Below are 17,879 nucleotides of genomic sequence, written 5' to 3' on the forward strand. Positions count from 1 at the left end.
CTTCAAAATAAATGAGTATGAAAATAACCATTAAAGTTAAAAGTTTTAGAATCTAGTTAACTGGGAATATATCGGAAAACCACAAAGTTATGAAAAGGCTTCTGAGTGACTGAAATTATCCACAGGCTGGTGACCATGATGTTACATTTAACTGTTCAAGAGACTCTTAGTTGTTCTTCATACTCTAATTTGTGTGAAATTCTGACAACCTAGGTTCTTTGATTTCTCAAAACCTGCTTGATTAAATGGAAAAGGAAAGCTACCATGAGGTCAGCACAGTCTCAACAAAAATTACAACTGTAAAGCAGCATAGAGAACTATTGCAGTTCAAACCAGTACAGTAATTTGTTGGGCATCGTGACATTACAGAGAGATAAAAAATGTTTAAAATATTAAATTTTGTGCTGTTTTTTAAGCAGCAAGGCTGGTAATACGTTAAAAATCATTGTTGTATTTTTAATTAAGTTCTAACAAATTTAAAAGGGGTACTGTGCCCAAAGGTACTCAGTTACCTGGGGAACATCATTTATGTGAAAGTATCCATTTCTCAGCAACTATGAATAAATAAGAAGTTATCCTCATATGGCATGTTTTTCATCCTAAGAACATCCATGTGAGGCAGAAGTGTGACAAGCATTTTATTCCACTTAGGGATGATTAACCTGGCCCCAGCTGTGTTTTCCTTATTTAACCATTGACTAGACTGAGGTTATAATCCAATATTATTTACTCTAGACCCGAAGATGACTTGAAAAAAACCAGATTTGTAGTATGTATTACTATTTATTCTTATTCTTGGGACCAGACCCATTACTAAAGACATAGAAGAGCAATTAGAGTCTATTTGGCTTCATTTACAAACTTTTAGTAGGTTGGCTATTTATCAGCACACTATATTTAGGGAAGTTTATATCGTAATTTGTCTATAGTCGTACTTCTTACTACTGATTTTTCTCTGTTGAATTTATTATCCTTTGACAAATACTAAATCTTACCCAAATTTTAATGCAAAAGTGCCTTTTAAAAAATTTTTCAGTATGTGAGTGGTCATTTTTAAGGCCAGAATTACACTGATGGATTACAGAATTAGGATATGTTTTAAAACCTCTGACACTTTAAACAAATTGAAGCAATAGCCATGCATATTAAGTGTGTATGCTTTTATAAAATGGGTCTTTTAAAATGTGTTGCATAAATAGATCCTTGGATAGTCTTGTAATATAAGTGGCTCTGTCCAGTTTTGTAAGCTGTTATAGCTATCTTGACTAAAAGTGCTGTAGTAAATTCAAGACATTGCTTGCCACGTAATGTGAAGAAACTCATCCCTTATTGAAATTGAGAACCTGTGGATGCGTAGAACCATTTCTGCATCCATGAATGTAGGACTAATGGCTCATTTGTTTTTATTAACTTTAGAAACAATAGCATAAGTAAATAGAAAAGGTTGATAAGTATCTTTCAACACAAGCATGAATCCCTGCAAACTAGATTATGAAGTCACTAGATGTAGTTGATTACATCACAATGGGTTTGGTACTGTAACACCCAGACCATCCTTAAGCTTAGGCATGCTTGTCCTAAGGAAGTGTAGTGGCTGTAGGATTTTTTAAAATAACTCCAGAAAAAAGACCTAGTTCTTCTAGTATGTTGAATGTTTTCTAAAGAAAATTGATTTGCATGGTTAGAAAGGCATTCATGAGTACTTTCTCTCCTTTTCAGGCCACAATATTATAAAATAATTGAGGAATGTGTTTCACAGATAGTGCTACACTGCAGTGGTATGGATCCAGACTTCAAATACAGGCAAAGATTAGACATCGATTTAACTCATCTGATAGGTATGTATCATAATCCTCATTGTCCTCTGATTGTGTTTTATGCCTTCTGTATTATAAGCACTTTTTAAGTGAAGAAGTTCAGTAAGAAGCTTCAGTTCTTACTGAACTTCTATTCATATCTGGTAAATCATTGTGTCTCTGGGCACTCAATTGCTGTAATTGTTAATTATAATGATCATGAGAGTTCTGCCTGTGTGATTAGAAATATTAACCTGTTTAATAAGTTCCAACACTCCTGGAGGTAGTTTAAGCTTAGTGTTCCACAAAAACCCATTATATTATTATAGATGAATGCATTACTATTTAGAAACATGACTCTGAAATCTTTTCATTTTATACTGGTACCTTAGTGGTCTTGTAGAAATCATGTATACAATGGGGTCTCATTATAGTTATGTTATTAATGCCCAAGTTTTAGAAAAGAAATACAGGCTCATTTCAATAACTTGAGACCTTCTAAGGGTATCAAATGGATCAATTTATATTTTCATAGACCTTAGAGTTAGAAAGAATTTGAGGTGATCATATTCATCTCCTTAGATTGCTGAGGAAATGACTTTATATCATCCTAGACTGGTAGTTAGCAGTACTTTTCAGAACAACCTCTGAAGGATGATCTGAACCTTCCCTTGTGAAATGTGCTATGCTATCTAGCCTTATGGCTAAGCAGTCTTATTTATACTAAATTGGAATCACTATTGTTAAGGTTTAAGCATGAACTCATTTGTCTTATATTTAAAGAAAGAAAACAACTATTATATGCCAATTATATATTATTTTTGACTCCACAGCACAAGGCAGATACACAGTAACATTCAAAGATGGATAACTTATTATTTATGTATTATTTCTGTTTTAAATGTAATGCATACTTATTTCAGGCAATCCAGAGACTTACATAAGTGACAAACCACCAATCACATTCGTGATCGCTCCCTTTTCAGCTTGGTACATTTCCTTATATCTCTTTCTCTATGACCTATCTATCTCTCTGTATGCTGATTTTTCTTGGAGCTTTATATTATGAGAGTTTTTCCACATTAACCTTCAAAATGTGACTTTTAATGTCTGTATAATATTCCATTTTGTGAAATACCATAGTCGTTGTAACCAGTCCTTTCTTTTTGTGCGTTCATAATCGCTTTTAGATTTTCACAGTTATAAATGAATGTGCTGTCAACATTCTTGTATATAAATGTTTGGCTTTTTCTCACTATTTCCTTAGGATTGATTTCTGTAAGTGAGGGTATGAACTTTCAAAAAGCCAAATGCTTTTCAGAAAGCTTGTGCCAATTTACCCAGCAGTGATTGTGAATTTTAGCCTCATTGCATATTTTTCAATGAGTTTGAAAAACAAGTTTATTTTGCATTTTGTTGAGGGAGTCATAAGGGACTATTTTCAAATATGTGTATTAGCTTATAATCCATTATAGACCATAGTTAGGACACATACACTACTGTTGATTTTGATCTTATTAATCTTAAACATGGAGTCATTGTCACCTCACATAATAAACTATAGTTTTTTGAAGTATTTTATGGTTGAAAACTAATAAAATACCTATAGACAATAATAGTCAAGTAGTATTCAGTATTCAACAGACATTTGTTTTGTGTACTGTGTACCAGGTACTTATGATTCTTTACTATTAATCAAAAGTGTTGGGTGAGGAGAGACGAAGGGATCAGGTGAGAGAGGATAGTCAGCATCATAAACCCATTGTGATGTTATCCACATGTCATCTCTGCGACTGTGAACAAATCATTTAACTTCTCTAGGTTTTAGTTTCCTCAACTTTAAAATTGAGTAAGTCACATATATGAGTGGCTCTTAATATTTTATGGTCAAAATCCTTTGTGAGAAGTTGACAAATACTTGGAACTTTGATTAGAACACACATATGTTCATGTACACAAAAAATTATCAGGTGCTTCAAGAACTTCTAGGAAACCCATGGATCTGTATTTCAAGATGACTTGGACCTGAAGAGATTAGTCTCTTGTAATTTAACAATTCTTTAAGTCTGATATCTTTCATAAATCAGATCGTATCAGATCTCTGCCTGAAACTCTCTGATGCCTTTCCATTGAAATTTAAATTCTAAATCATTACCAACCATGGCTAGGACAGCTTAGATTCGGCTGTTCTTTGACTTCATCATTTCCTACTTTCCTCCTCAGTTGCTTTAAACAAACAAACAAACAAACCAGCTTTATTGAGGTACATTTGATGTAAGAAAAACTACCCATATTTAAGGTATACAATTTGATAAATTTTGCTATTAATATAGACACTTAAAACCATCATCAAAATCAAGATAATAATCCTGTTACCCCCTAAAGTTTCTGCATTGTCCTTTTAGTTCTTTCTTTCCATGTCTACCACATCTTCCCATCCTGGGATATTACTGATCTCTCTCTTACTAGTTACATTTTATAGTCTCTCTCATTAGTTGCATTTTTTAAAATTTTATAAAAATAGAAACATACAGCATATATACTTTTTGCCTGTCTTCTTGCCTTCAGCATAATTATTTTGAGATTCATTCATGTTGTTGTATTGCATGTATCAATAGTTCATTCCTTTATATTGCTGAGTAGTATTCCAGCATATGGATATACCATAGTTTGTTTATGTATACACTTGTTGATGGCCATTTAGGTTCTTTCGAGTTTGGGACTACTATAAATAAAACTGCTGTGAATATTCACATAAATTCTGGGTACTGGTATATGTTTTTATTTCTTTTTGATAAATAAGTGTGGAATGGCTAGATACAGAATAGAGTTTATATATACATAAAATAATGAGAGATACAATATTGCCCAAAAGTTGTTTATATTCTGAAGTGTTTGATTTGACCTGAGAAGTTTGAAGTTAGTTTCCTTATGTACATGATACATTTTGCCCCAGATCAGAAGTTAAGTAAAAATCTTTTCATGAAGAAGCCTGAATTATCGAATGTTATTCTGTCTCTCTCTAGCTTTTTTGTAGGACAATTTTGAATCTTGCTAAGACTATTCATATCTTATTAATATTATTAAGGTTACACATGGAGTCTTTGCCACCTCTCCACCCATAATAAACCATAGGATTCTGAAGTGTTTTGTAGTTCAAAAATAATTGAATACCCATAAAAATAATTTAATGAAATATATTTTTGGATGCTTGGTTTTGTGCCTCCACAATACTATCATTGAATTCAGTTTGTATGCTAAAGAAAGAATATATGATTTTTATGTTTTATGTATAGTATAGGTCAATTTCCATTTAATAACTGTTGACATAAAAATGATAGTCTGCATTGCAGAGTTATAGGTTAGAAGACATCTTTTGTCTAGTGATCTCATGCCATAATTTCAAATCACTTTTGTTTGATCTTAATAGATTCTTGTGTGAACAAGGCGAAAGTTGAAGAAAGTGAACAAAAAGCTGCAGAGTTTTCAAAGAAGGTAAGCTTATACAATATTAGCCATAATCGTTAGGTTAATAATTTAATCACAGTAATACTCTACCTTCTTTATTAATATGAGGGCTTCTAAATGTTTCATTTATGTAGTACTTTATATTTTTGGATTCAAACATAGCCATGGAATATTGATTTATTTCCTTATAAGGTAAGGTTGCTATTGTTCCCTCATCATCATGTTTAATCCATTATGGAAGAAAAACACTAGCCACATTATACTAAAGTGATACATGAAATAAAATTACATTTCTGAAAGGGTATAGTTGGAAGCAATCAACCAAAATAAATTCTCCCTTTGCTTTCTTGCAGCTGTCACTTGCAATAGGTAGCTCTTTGGAGAACTGTGAGATGTTTAGCTAGTCTTTTCTGTTGTGGTCTTTTATGTCAGTGCTATTGATAGTACCAACATGTTGCAGTGTTTTCTCTCTTTCTCACTCTCTTTCTCTCTGTTTAGACTTAGCTTCTTTGAATTTCATAATTATCATTTTGTAAGTGATGCTGCTACTTCATGTAGGCCTGGTAGAATTTGAGGATCCCTTTTCTTTCTGTGTTAATGTCTTAAATGCCTTTGAGTAAATGCCAGCTTTATGAATATCCGAATTGTATTCAGATCTAAGCTTGTCTTTTCCTTGTTTCATGGAAGCATAGCTATAATTTTATTAGCTTCTACCACAAGTTTCTCTTTTTTTGTTCTAGAGCCTATTAAGCATTAGTATAGTATTTCTGTCCTGTTGTGTGCAGGCAGAAGGATTGAAGCACATGTCTAAAAGCTCTCCAGTTTTCAGCCTTCTGACAGCAAGATAATGTGCTTACATATTGCTGTCTCTTCAAAGTTATGACTTACCTTGGAGATTAGATAATCACTTTTGCTATCACTCTAGAAATTATAGAGTATTACTGAAGAAGTTACTTCAGGGCATCTGAAGAAATATCTTTGCTCTTTTAGTTACTAGAATAGATTCTAAGAGCTTGAGCATAAAATGTTTGTGTGGAGCTGTCATTTTTATTGGTGAAAGAAAATGCATGCTTTTTGATTAATAGACCTTCATATTTCTAATGTTCTTGTTTTAAGTAGCACATTTAAAATTCCCTTTGAAAAACCTTAGAATCTCCTTAAGTTTTGGCTGGCACTGTGATTAGACACTGCAAGACTGGAGCAAATTGTGATTATCTGTCTGGTAAAGTTTTTTTGTGAGCATATATATTATGGAAAAAGGAGTCCTAAAGTAATAGAAAAGAAATTTCAGTGTTTGATGCTTTAGTGTCATCACCAACATTTAGAATGAAAACATGTATGGTCTCCCAGTGGTTAGCTACATGCATCCCCTTGTTCTGGGTCATTTTAAGAGGCAGTATAAAGTCATTTTTTAACAAGTACTAGAATGAGAGGCAGTAGTTGTGAGATCTGATCTCAGCTTTTCCACTAATTAGCTGTGACTTTGGGTAAGCCACTTACTCTCTTTAGATCTTAGTTTCTTCATCATTAAAAGGAAAGAATAAAATTAGTGGACTTGTAAGAAGACCTCTTCCAGCTCACATATTTCAGGCTTCTGTGATTCCCGTTTGCTGTGTTTGCAGATTAAGGTAATTTTAAATTAAAAGCAGAAACATTGTGTGCCTCTCCTCCAACATACTAATAAACCATTTTTAGAGGAAAAAATGTGTATAGTGTGCTTGTGTAGGTGCCATGATTTAGAAGCACATAGGAGAAGCTAACTTTAGGAGTGGGGATGGGAGTACAGATTGAGATAAATCTTAACACGGATAGTAGTAAAGGCAAACAAGCTCACATTGGAGGATATCCATCTTCTTAATGAAGTAGGAAAACAAGGTCATTGACTGAAGGATATATGGATCCTTCACTCCAAGGATCTGGGGTAGGTTTGAAATTTAAAGAAATTAGAGAATATTTGGGCCAGGATCTGTGGGACATTTTCCCGGGATTCAAGGAGAGATGAATAAAAGCATTTCAGGTTCGACCCAAACAGTATTATTATCCAGTTTGCTCACCCACTCTTCAGACTTAGATCAGAATGGCATTTTATAATTTCCAAAGGTCAAAGCTACTATGAGGATGAATATTTGTTAACAGTGAACATACTTTTGTATTGTTCCACAAACTCTTAAGATGGTTTTGGGCAGTAGATGTATGACTTTTAGAAACCGAAATAACATTGTTAGAATAATGTATAGACTTCTAAATTGACTTGAAACAACATTGACAATAAAGGGCAAATAAAATGTTCTATAGCCAGACCCAGGCAGTATTCACTGGAAATATGCAGGCAGGTTTGTGCCTGCTTAGAGCCCTGTCTGAGGTAAGGGCTAAGGCAGGATACAGTGAATAAATATTAACCATTCAGTCTTTTTGGCTTAGCACCCCATATTTTAACCTCTAGTTTTTCCTCTCATAACATGCTATACAAATGTTTTGGTTAACCATCTGAATGAGACTGCTATTAGGGCATCCTACTGTCAGAGTTTGTGAAGTACTGCTTTATGGATTCTAGACAACTAAGACTGTAATAGAAACAATTCCAATTTGTATTAATATACATACATTTGAGCATTCTAAAAGTGCAGTTTCTTTTCAAGATTAAATATAGTTAAGGAGTTGAAACTGCTTGATGGTTTATTTTTAGATTTCATTTTCTAATTCATTAAACTTAAAAGTATGGGATGAGGCTGCGCATGGTGGCTCACGCCTGTAATCCCAGCACTTTGGGAGGCCGAGGCAGGTGGATCTCCAGAGGTCAGGAGTTCAAGATCAGCCTGGCCAACATGGTGAAACCCATCTCTACTAAAAATACAAAAATTAGCCAGGTGTGGTGGTGCGCACTTGTAATCCTAGCTACTTGAGAGGCTGAGGCAGGAGAATTGCTTGAACCCAGGAGGTGGAGGTTGCAGTGAGCTGAGATCATGCCACTGCACTCCAGCCTGGGTGACAAGAGTGAAACTCTGTCTCAAACGGTATGGGATGAAATATTTTTAAAATTATTAATTCTAAAATTGAATTTTCATTAACAAAACAATAAAAATGTCCATTATGTGTGAAGAGAGACTTTTCAGTCTACCTTTTTGTCTTTGTATTTTTTTTCAGAAGTGAAAATGTGTTTTCTTACCTTGGGTAGGGGGCATATTTCTTCTTTACTACCCCACCTCCACTTGGATACTTAATTGTTATGAAAATAATTACAAGCTGTGATTTTCTGAGTGATCTGGGAATTCAACTAAGTAAAAACCACTCCGCTTATTTAATACATAATGTTCTTTAAAGCGTTCTGAAAACTATATTATTAAGTGTACATTGATGGTGATCATTGCAGTTCGATGAAGAATTCACAGCTCGACAGGAAGCTCAAGCAGAGCTTCAAAAAAGAGATGAGAAAATCAAAGAACTTGAAGCAGAAATCCAGCAACTTCGAACCCAGGTAATGAAAGAAGATATAGACTTTGTGTCATGTCACAATGAGTTTGATGGTAGAAAATTATCTTGTTATATAGAAGGAAAAATGTGACCAGAAGCAGACTTTTTGGCAGTTTTACATTTTCATTGAAATAACTATACAGATTTTATATTCCAGGGCAATAAATCATTTTAATGCTTGGAAAAAAAATAAAGCATTAGTTGCTCAAATGGCCCTGAATATTTTTAATAGAATATATTACACAAGCAAAAGTGTTTTTGAGATGAAATTTTCGTGATGATTTGAAAAATTGGGTACATGCTATCTTCTTTCAAAAAGAATGTAGAAATAGTCATTAATTATAATTATCCCAAAAGCTTCTTGAGATATCTTTGAATCTCAAGTAAATTTCCACCTACATTTCCTATGGTGAAAAGCTCCCATATATACTTAAAATTTCAATTAGGGTGTCTAAACTTTCAAACTGATTGTGTATTCTCCTCAATATACCTTATGTCTTAAATTAATATTAAGAAATTGAAGATGGGCCAGGCATGGTGGCTCACGCCTGTAATCCCAGCACTTTGGGAGGCTGAAGCGGGCAGATCACGAGGTCAGGAGATCAAGACCATCCTGACTAACAGTGTGAAACCCCGCCTCTACTAAAAATACAAAAAAAAAAAAAAAAAAGCCGGGAGTGGTGGTGGGCTCCTGTAGTCCCAGCTACTCGGGAGGCTGAGGCAGGAGAATGGTGTGAAACCAGGAGGCGGAACTTGCAGTGAGCCGAGATCACGCCACTGCACTCCAGCCTGGGTGACAGAGCGAGACTCCGTCTCAAAAAAAGAAAAAAAAAAAAAGTTGAAGATGATGTCTTAACATAGTGGGTGCTCAGTAGATATTTGTTGATTGACTAGGTCTGTTTCCACCAGTCTAGTGAAAGATTACTTCAAAAGTCACCAACAAACTCCAAAATACCCAATCCGGGGGCCTTTTCCTACCCTTAGCCTGTATTACTTATCTCTAATATTTGATCATTTCTTTTCAATAAATTAATCTCTTTCTCTGTCTGTTTCCCTCCCTCTCTTTTTCTTGGACTTCTTTTTCTACATGTTTGAGAACTTAGTTTCTCCTTATTTTTTCATCCTCAAATGGTGACCTTCCACAATATTCTGTCCTCTGCTCTTTTCTTTTTTGTGTATATTTTTGCTGTACTATTCCATTCAGTATCATACATTCACATATCCCCTTTTAGTAGGCTAGGTCAAGTCTCTTGAGTTTGTCTTCTAGTTCCAGCTCGTGATTAGCTACTCCCATAGGATGGTCCTGTTGCATGTTGAAATCAAACCCAGTTTTGTGGTTTTGTCTCTTTCCTCAAACCAGTTTGTTGTCCATTTCCTGTTTAAATTTTACTACCAATTTTAAAGATGGTGAAGCTGGAGTTTTCTTTCCCTTTTCCCTGCCCCACCCACTGACAAATTAAGCTAGTCAGTTTTATGTCTGTTCTTTCTTCAACTCCACTCATACTACACCTCTTTGCATCAAACCCCAGAAACCTCCAGGTTCCCTCTCTTATGATGTCTTGCCTGGACTATTACAATTGTTGCCTAACTTTTCTCCCTCCTCAAATTCATCCTTTATGTCAGTGGCAAATTAATCTTCCTGAAACAATTCCCTGATTATTGTTACTCCAGGCTTTAATATGTTCACTTGTTGCCTGTTGCAGACAGGATTAAATAAAATCTCCTTACCAGGAATGTTAAGACCCTCTGGCATGAGTTTTTCCTCCTTTATCTCCCCTTTGCAGCCTAGGCTCTGACTGCTCCCCTAACTACAGCCTCTGTTGCACCTAAGTCACCTTTCCTCCCTTCACATTTGGAAATTACTGTCTCCATACTTAACCCTTCTGCCAGCATTTCCCAGAGATTAGTTACAGAAATGCCAATAGGTTGTTCATGACGAAAGCATTCCGTAGTCCAATAAATTGAGTACGCATGAAATTCTCATGTTAGAGATTCATAATACTCATTAGCATATTAAAGGTCCCAGATATTTTACATTGAAGAAATCTGCCTACCTCTTTTTCATATAGATTTCCCATTCTCATTTGACCACGGCACCCTTTATCTCAGAGCACCCTTCAACATCTCCTGGAAATAGTGTTTTCATAGAGCTTAGTTGAGAAATGTTGGCATATATTATTCTCTGTAAGAAATTCCCTCCTTTGCTCATCTGTGTGTGTGAAACGTATCCTTTAAGGAGAAGCTCATTAAGACATCTTTTGGAAAGCTTCACCAAAAACTCCATTAGCGAATTTCTCCGAACTTTCATATCACTTTTCTAGACCACTCATGGGATATTTGTGTGCCTGCTCTATTTCTTCTGCTAGAGCATAGGCACCTTGAGGACAGTGTATTTCTTATTAAAGGCCCCACTGTACCTAGCACAGGCCTTTACCGCACAGTGAGTAGTTGCTTACTTATGGTTAAATTAACCATAAAAAGTGCAGAATCACGAAGCATTCTCAACTCCTGGCCTCAAGCATTCCTCCTACCTTAGTCTCCCAAGGAGTAGCTGGGATTACAGATGCAGGCACAGGGCTGTATACTTTCTAGTGTGCCCAAAATAATGTCAAATACTAAATTATTCATTTACCATATTCAATTTGCAATACGATGTGGTAGCCTAATTTAATTATTCAATTCCTAATTGTTCATGGGAGGGAAAGGAAAGGCTGATATGATTTGATTTTTAAAGGCTGGTAGCATTTAATATAAATATTTGAGATTCCTTATTAAATCTGTAAAATATATATTTAACTTGAGTAAAGTTTTATTTAAATAATAGCATTTTGTGGTTGTATAAAATTCCCAAAATAAATGTGATTTAATAGAGGTGAAAAATTGACTGATGTTTACAAACGTATATTACTTTGAATTATGTTGTCCATTAATTAAAAAATGGGAAACGACACACATTTTGCCTTTCGAAGTATGAAAAATATCATGTCATACACAAAATTTGTAGGATAAATTACTAATTTTCTGAAACTTTAATTTTGCCACAGTTACTTTTATCTCAGTTAAGACTATAAAATGAGACTGTTTTCCATAGTTTTGCTACTTTAAAAGTAAAATTAAAATAATTTTACATATTTTAATCTTGTCTTTCTTTCTAACCTCAGAGAGAAAATTGCATTCCAGGAGAGGATGGTTATTTGCTAAGTATAGAAACACTTTAGTTGTATGTATGTATATACATACATTAACATTCATCTATGTGAAAAAACTAGTGTGAGTGACTATTATGGGTAACCTTTCCATGATCTTGTCTACCTATGAGTGTTAGTTTTAATATTTTTGTAAATAGGTCAGTCCTTTCAACTGGTTGTTCCAAAAATTTGCTTCAGCTTACTTTCTAAAGATATTTATGGCCATGCACAGTGGCTCACGCCTGTAATACCGGCACTTTGGGAGGCCGAGGCGGGCAGATCACGAGGTCAGGAGTTCTAGACCAGCCTGGCCAACATGGTGAATCCCCATCTCTACTAAAAATACAAAAAATTAGCCGGGAGTGGTGGCAGGCGCCTGTAATCCCAGCTACTTGGGAGGCTGGGGCAGGAGAATAGCTTGAAACCGGAAAGCAGAGGTTGCAGTGAGCTGAGATTGTGCCACTGCACTCCAGCCAGGGCAACAAGAGCAAAACTCTGTCTCAAAAATAAAATAAAATAAAATAAAATAAAAATAAAATAAAATAAATAAAAAAGGTATTTATAAATTTAGTTAGAAGAACTAAATAATCAAAGTAGAAAATTTATATTAATAATGGTGAGAGGGCTAGGCACAGTGGCTCTTGCCTTTAATACCAGCACTTTAGGAGACCAAGGTGGGAGGATTCCTTGAGCCCAGGAATTTGAGACTGTTCTGGGCCACATAGTGAGACCCCATCTTAAAAAAAAAAAAAATTAGCCTGGGGTAGTGGTGCATGCCTGTAGTCCCAGTTAGTCAGGAGACTGAGATGGGAGGATCACTTGAGTCCTAGAGTTCAAGGCTGCAATGCACTATGATTTTGCCACTGTACTCCAGCTTGTGCAAGAGCGAGACTGTCTCTGAATGAATGAATGAATGAGTGAGGACAAAAAGGACACTATCCCGAGAAATTTAATTAGCTTTTTTTGTTGTTCACTGAAAATTTGTTTATTAAGTTGTTAATGTTTTACAGAGTTCGTTCAGTATTTTATGGAACTTAAAATCCTGAGTTTCCCCTCAATAATACAGATGTCTGTAATACAGACATTTGTACAAGCTACTACAATTACTGATGCCTTATATAATTAGACTTCTATAACTTCCATTTGTCAGGTAAATAAAACACCTCTCAAAGTTACCACAACTTTAGGAGTTCACAAATTCCTATTCCTGCAGTTTTTCATTAGTATATTTTAAACTTTCATAAAAGAGGAAACCAAAACCTCCAAATCAAAAGCCTTAATATGAACCAACATTGAGAAACAGAGTAATGTAAGAAGCTCTTTTATTCATCACAGAGAACAAAAATACAGAATATTTTTACTAATTTATTTTCCACTAAAGAGAATACACTTTGTATTTAGATAAATAAATGTTTATTTACTGGGAGTTGCTTTTGGAGAATGATCCATAATTGCCCTATCAATGGTCACATATTGATACCAGGGTCCATCTCTTCTCTTCCACATTGATCTTCGTACTTCCAGCTCCTTTATCTGCAGTTCAGCCTTTTCAGTTTCATTCTGAAGGATAGCCATTGTTCTTTCGTAATTATTTTCAGGATCATCATAGAAAGTATGGACAATCCATCTCAATATAGGATGCTTATAATATTCCCATTGTTCTGGGATATAGCCTTCTGGAATTTCTACTAGTTCAGTTTCACCAATGAATACATTCACTAGAGTTTCTCCAATTGCCACTGGAATCCCTATAAACAAAATGTAGAATTTCAATAAATTAAAAAAACACCCATTGTAGAATCCAGAAGGTTTCATGATAAATAGTCTTTTTCCTATGATCTCCACTGTGTTAAACAGGAGTGACAGCTTTAACAAAGCCACGGGTGAGGAAGCCCCTGAATCCCAGTCGAGTGTCAAGGCACTGGCCAGACAGCTGCCACTGCAGTGACTGAGGCCTGTTGCAAAAAACTCATGGCTGCCATGGCTGCCTTAATTAGTTTTAAACGTTTCATTCTGTTAATCTAATGTCGTATCTTGATTAAAACAGATGTGTGTTCATTGGTAGTGGTTTCATAAGAATGTTTATAATGAACAGCTCTACTTTTCATATATATTTATCTGGCAAAGTGAGCCATTGTGATCAGTACTGGTTTAAGGAAATGGATATAGATTAATCATCTCTAAAAAGAACATGATATGGAATGCAGTGTTCCCTTTCATCTGTTATCCATTGTCATTAGAGAATGAGCTTGAAGTTACTTTCTGATAGAAATGTTATATCCTCCTCATAATCCTATCTATTTGAATTAATTGTCCTCATTGTAAATGGCACCCATTCATGAAGAGACAGTCTTTTATATTGGAATGAGGATGGTATTAGATGTAAGAAGAACCACATTGAAATTCTAATCATGTTCAGACTCTGAAACTTTTGGTTAGTCATTTAACTTTTTTTGCAGCTAACAGTTTCCTCATCTTTAAGCAGTGAAATAAAGGTGAGATAATAATGCCCTATCTGTATTACAGGGTTATAATAAGGATCAAAAGAAATAATAAATGTAAAAATGTTGATAAGCATATATTACTATGGAAATGGATGCTATTTAGTATTTATTATTGGTGTTAGAAGCCAGCTAAGTTACTAGAGCCATGAAACAGACTCTTTGTATGAAGCTAATTAGCCCCCAAGGGAATTTAATCCATAACCTTGTATTTATTATCCCATATTCAAACCAACTAATCTAACTGGCCCAAGCCATACACTGTACTTCTTTTTTACATATATTTATAAAGAAAGTTAATTTTTCATTATTTTAGAGGAGTATTTCACAACATCTTGGAGGATACTGTATTAGTCCATTCTCACACTGCTATGAAGAAATACCTGAGACTGGGTAATTTATAAAGGAAAGAGGTTTAATTGACTTGCAGTTTTGCAGAGCTGGGGAGGCCTCAGGAAACTTACAATCATGGTGGAAGGGGAAGCAAACACATCCTTCTTCACATGGCAGCAGCAAGGAGAAGTGCCGAGCAAAAGGGGAAAAGCCTCTTAAAAAACCATCAGATCTTGGGAGAACTCAGAATTATCAATTATTCATTATTCATTATTCAATTATCTCCCTCTGGTCCCGCCCTTGACACGTGGGGATTATTACAATTCAAGGTGAGATTTAGATGGCGATGCAGAGCTAAACCATATCATTCCACCCTTAGCCCTTCCCAAATCTCATGTCCTCACATTTCAAAACACAATCGTGCCCTTTCAACAGTTCCCCAAAGTCTTAACTCATTCCAGCATTAACCCAAAAGTCCAAGTCCAAAGTCTCATCTGAGACAAGTTATGTTCCTTCTGCCTATGAGCCTGTAAAATCAAAAGCTAGTCACTTCCTAGATCCAATGGGGATACAGGCATTGGGTAAATACACCCATTTCAAATGGGAAAAATTGGCCAAAACAAAGGGACTACAGGCCCCATGCAAGTCTAAAATCCAATAGGGCAGTAATTAAACCTCAGAGTTCCGAAATGATCTCCTTTGACTCCATGTCTCATATCCAAGACATACTGATGCAAGAGGTGGGTTTCCACAACCTTGGGCAGCTTTGCCCCTGTGGCTTTGCAGGGTGCAGCCTCCCTGCTGATTGCTTTCACAAGTTGGTGTTGAGTGTTTGTGGCTTTTCCAGGTGCATGGTGCAAGCCATCAGTAGATCTGTCATTCTGGGGCCTGGAGGATGGTGGCCCTCTTCTCACAGCTCCACTAGGCAATGCCCCAGTGGGGACTCTGTGTGGGGGCTCCAACCCCACATTTCCCTTCTGCACTGCCCTAGCAGAGATTCTCCATAAGGGCTCCACCCCTGCAGCAAACTTCTGCCTGGACATCCAGGCGTTTTCATACATCCTCTAAAATCCAGGCAGAGGTTCCCAAACCTCAGTTCTTCACTTCTGTGTACCTGCAGGCTCAACACCGCTTGGAAGTTGCCAAAGCTTGGGGCTTGCACCCTCTAAAGCTATGTCTTGAAATGTACCATGACTCCTTTTATCCATGGCTGAAGTGGCTGGGATGCAGGTCACCAAAGCGACTGCACACAGCGGGAGGGCCCTGGACCTGGCACAGGAAACCATTTTTCTCTCCTAGGCCTCCAGGCCTGTGGTAGGAGGGCTGCCATGAAAGTCTCTGACATGCCCTGGAGACATTTTCCTCATTGTCTTGGTGATTAGCATTTGGCTCCTCATCAGGTATGCAAATTTCTGCAGAGGGCTTGAATTTTTCCCCAGAAAATGGATTTTTCTTTACTACTGCATTGTCAGTCTGCAAATGTTTTTAAACTTTTATGCTCTGCTTCCTCTTGAACGCTTTGCCACTTAGAAATTTTTTCTGCCAGATACCCTAAATCATCTCTCTCAAGTTCACAGTTCCACAGATCTTTAGGGCAGGGACAAAATGCCACCAGTCTCTTTGCATTGCAAGAGTGACCTTTATTCCAGTTCCCAACAAGTTTCACATCTCCATCTGAGACCACCTCATCCTGGACTTTATTGTTTATATCATTATCAGCATTTTGGTTAAAGCCATTCAACAAGTCTCTAGGAAGTTCCAAACTTTCCCACATTTTCCTGTCTACTTCTGAGCCCTCCAAACTATTCCAACCTCTGCCTGTTACCCAGTTCTAAAGTTGTTTCCACATTTTTGGGTTGCTTCCACATTTTTGCATATCTTTACAGAAGCACCCAACTATCCGGTGCCAATTTACTGTATTGTTGTTCTCACACAGCTATGAAGAAATACCTGAGACTGGGTAACTTTTTTTTTTATTTTATTATTTCTTTGAGACGGAGTCTCGCTCTGTCACCAAGGCTGGAGTGCAGTGGCATGAGCTCAGCTCACTGCAACCTCTGCCTCCTGGGTTAAAACGATTCTCCTGCCTCAGCCTCTCGAGTAGCTGGGATTACAGGCATGTGTCACCATGCCTAGCTAATTTTTGTATTTTTAGTAGAGACAGGGTTTCGCCATGTTGGCCAGGCTGGTCTTGAATTCCTGACCTCAGGTAATTCACCTGCCTCGGTCTCCCAAAGTGTTAGGATTACAGGCGTGAGCCACTGCACCTGGCTGAGACTGGGTAATTTATAAAGGAAAGAGGTTTAATTTACTCAGTTCTGCAGGGTTGGGGAGGCCTCAGGAATCTTCCAATCATGGCCAAAGGGGAAGCAAAACACATCCTTCTTCACATCGCAGTAGCAAGGAGAAAGGCCAAGCAAAAAGGGAAAATCCCCTTATAAAACCTTCAGGTCTTGTGAGAGCTTGCTCACGATCACGATTTGGGTGGGAACACAGAGCCAAACCCTATCAGATACCAACTTTCCTAGCATTTGTGTGTTAACAGAAGTAGTTACTGTCCAGAATTTATAATGCTTATAAAAAATCTACACAAGCCTTTTTCATATACTGTTAAACCCTTAGATCTTGCTAAATATTTAGATATTTTAGTAATATCTAAAAAAGTATATATGATCTTATAAGATAGATAAACTACAAATATCTGTTGATATATATTTCTTCAGTGTTTTCAATTACATTTTATAAGCATTTAAACTTGGATTATTTATATTTCAGGCACAAGTACTCTCAAGTTCATCAGGAATTCCAGGTCCTCCTCCAGCACCTCCATTGCCAGGTGTAGGGCCGCCTCCACCACCACCCGCGCCACCTCTACCCGGAGGAGCTCTTCCTCCTCCACCACCTCCTTTACCTGGAATGATGGGGATACCACCACCACCCCCACCACCACTTTTATTTGGGGGACCTCCTCCACCACCACCCCTTGGAGGAGTTCCTCCTCCCCCAGGAATATCACTTAATCTACCTTATGGAATGAAGCAGAAAAAAATGTATAAACCTGAAGTGTCCATGAAGAGAATCAATTGGTCAAAGGTAATACTAAAACTAGAGTTTTTTGACTT

The 17,879-nt window shown here is 36.5% G+C and overlaps 1 protein-coding gene and 1 pseudogene across 6 annotated transcripts in view; one reads left to right on the plus strand and one right to left on the minus strand.

The window, feature by feature from the left end:
• The window catches only part of DIAPH2 (diaphanous related formin 2), a 914,723-nt gene that overhangs the window by 254,337 nt on the left and 642,507 nt on the right, over positions 1 to 17,879 (plus strand). For all 6 annotated transcript variants that reach the window (XM_063703105.1, XM_063703103.1, XM_063703104.1 and 3 more), the window contains 4 exons: positions 1,720 to 1,838; positions 5,227 to 5,291; positions 8,635 to 8,739; positions 17,533 to 17,850. In XM_063703105.1, the coding sequence (XP_063559175.1) occupies positions 1,720 to 1,838; positions 5,227 to 5,291; positions 8,635 to 8,739; positions 17,533 to 17,850 (607 nt within the window). The remainder of the gene's footprint in view (positions 1 to 1,719; positions 1,839 to 5,226; positions 5,292 to 8,634; positions 8,740 to 17,532; positions 17,851 to 17,879) is intronic.
• Positions 13,337 to 13,905, minus strand: LOC109024641 (NADH dehydrogenase [ubiquinone] 1 beta subcomplex subunit 5, mitochondrial-like; annotated as a pseudogene).

This window comes from Gorilla gorilla, chromosome X (assembly GCF_029281585.2).
Source record: "Gorilla gorilla gorilla isolate KB3781 chromosome X, NHGRI_mGorGor1-v2.1_pri, whole genome shotgun sequence".
Lineage (NCBI taxonomy): Eukaryota > Metazoa > Chordata > Mammalia > Primates > Hominidae > Gorilla > Gorilla gorilla.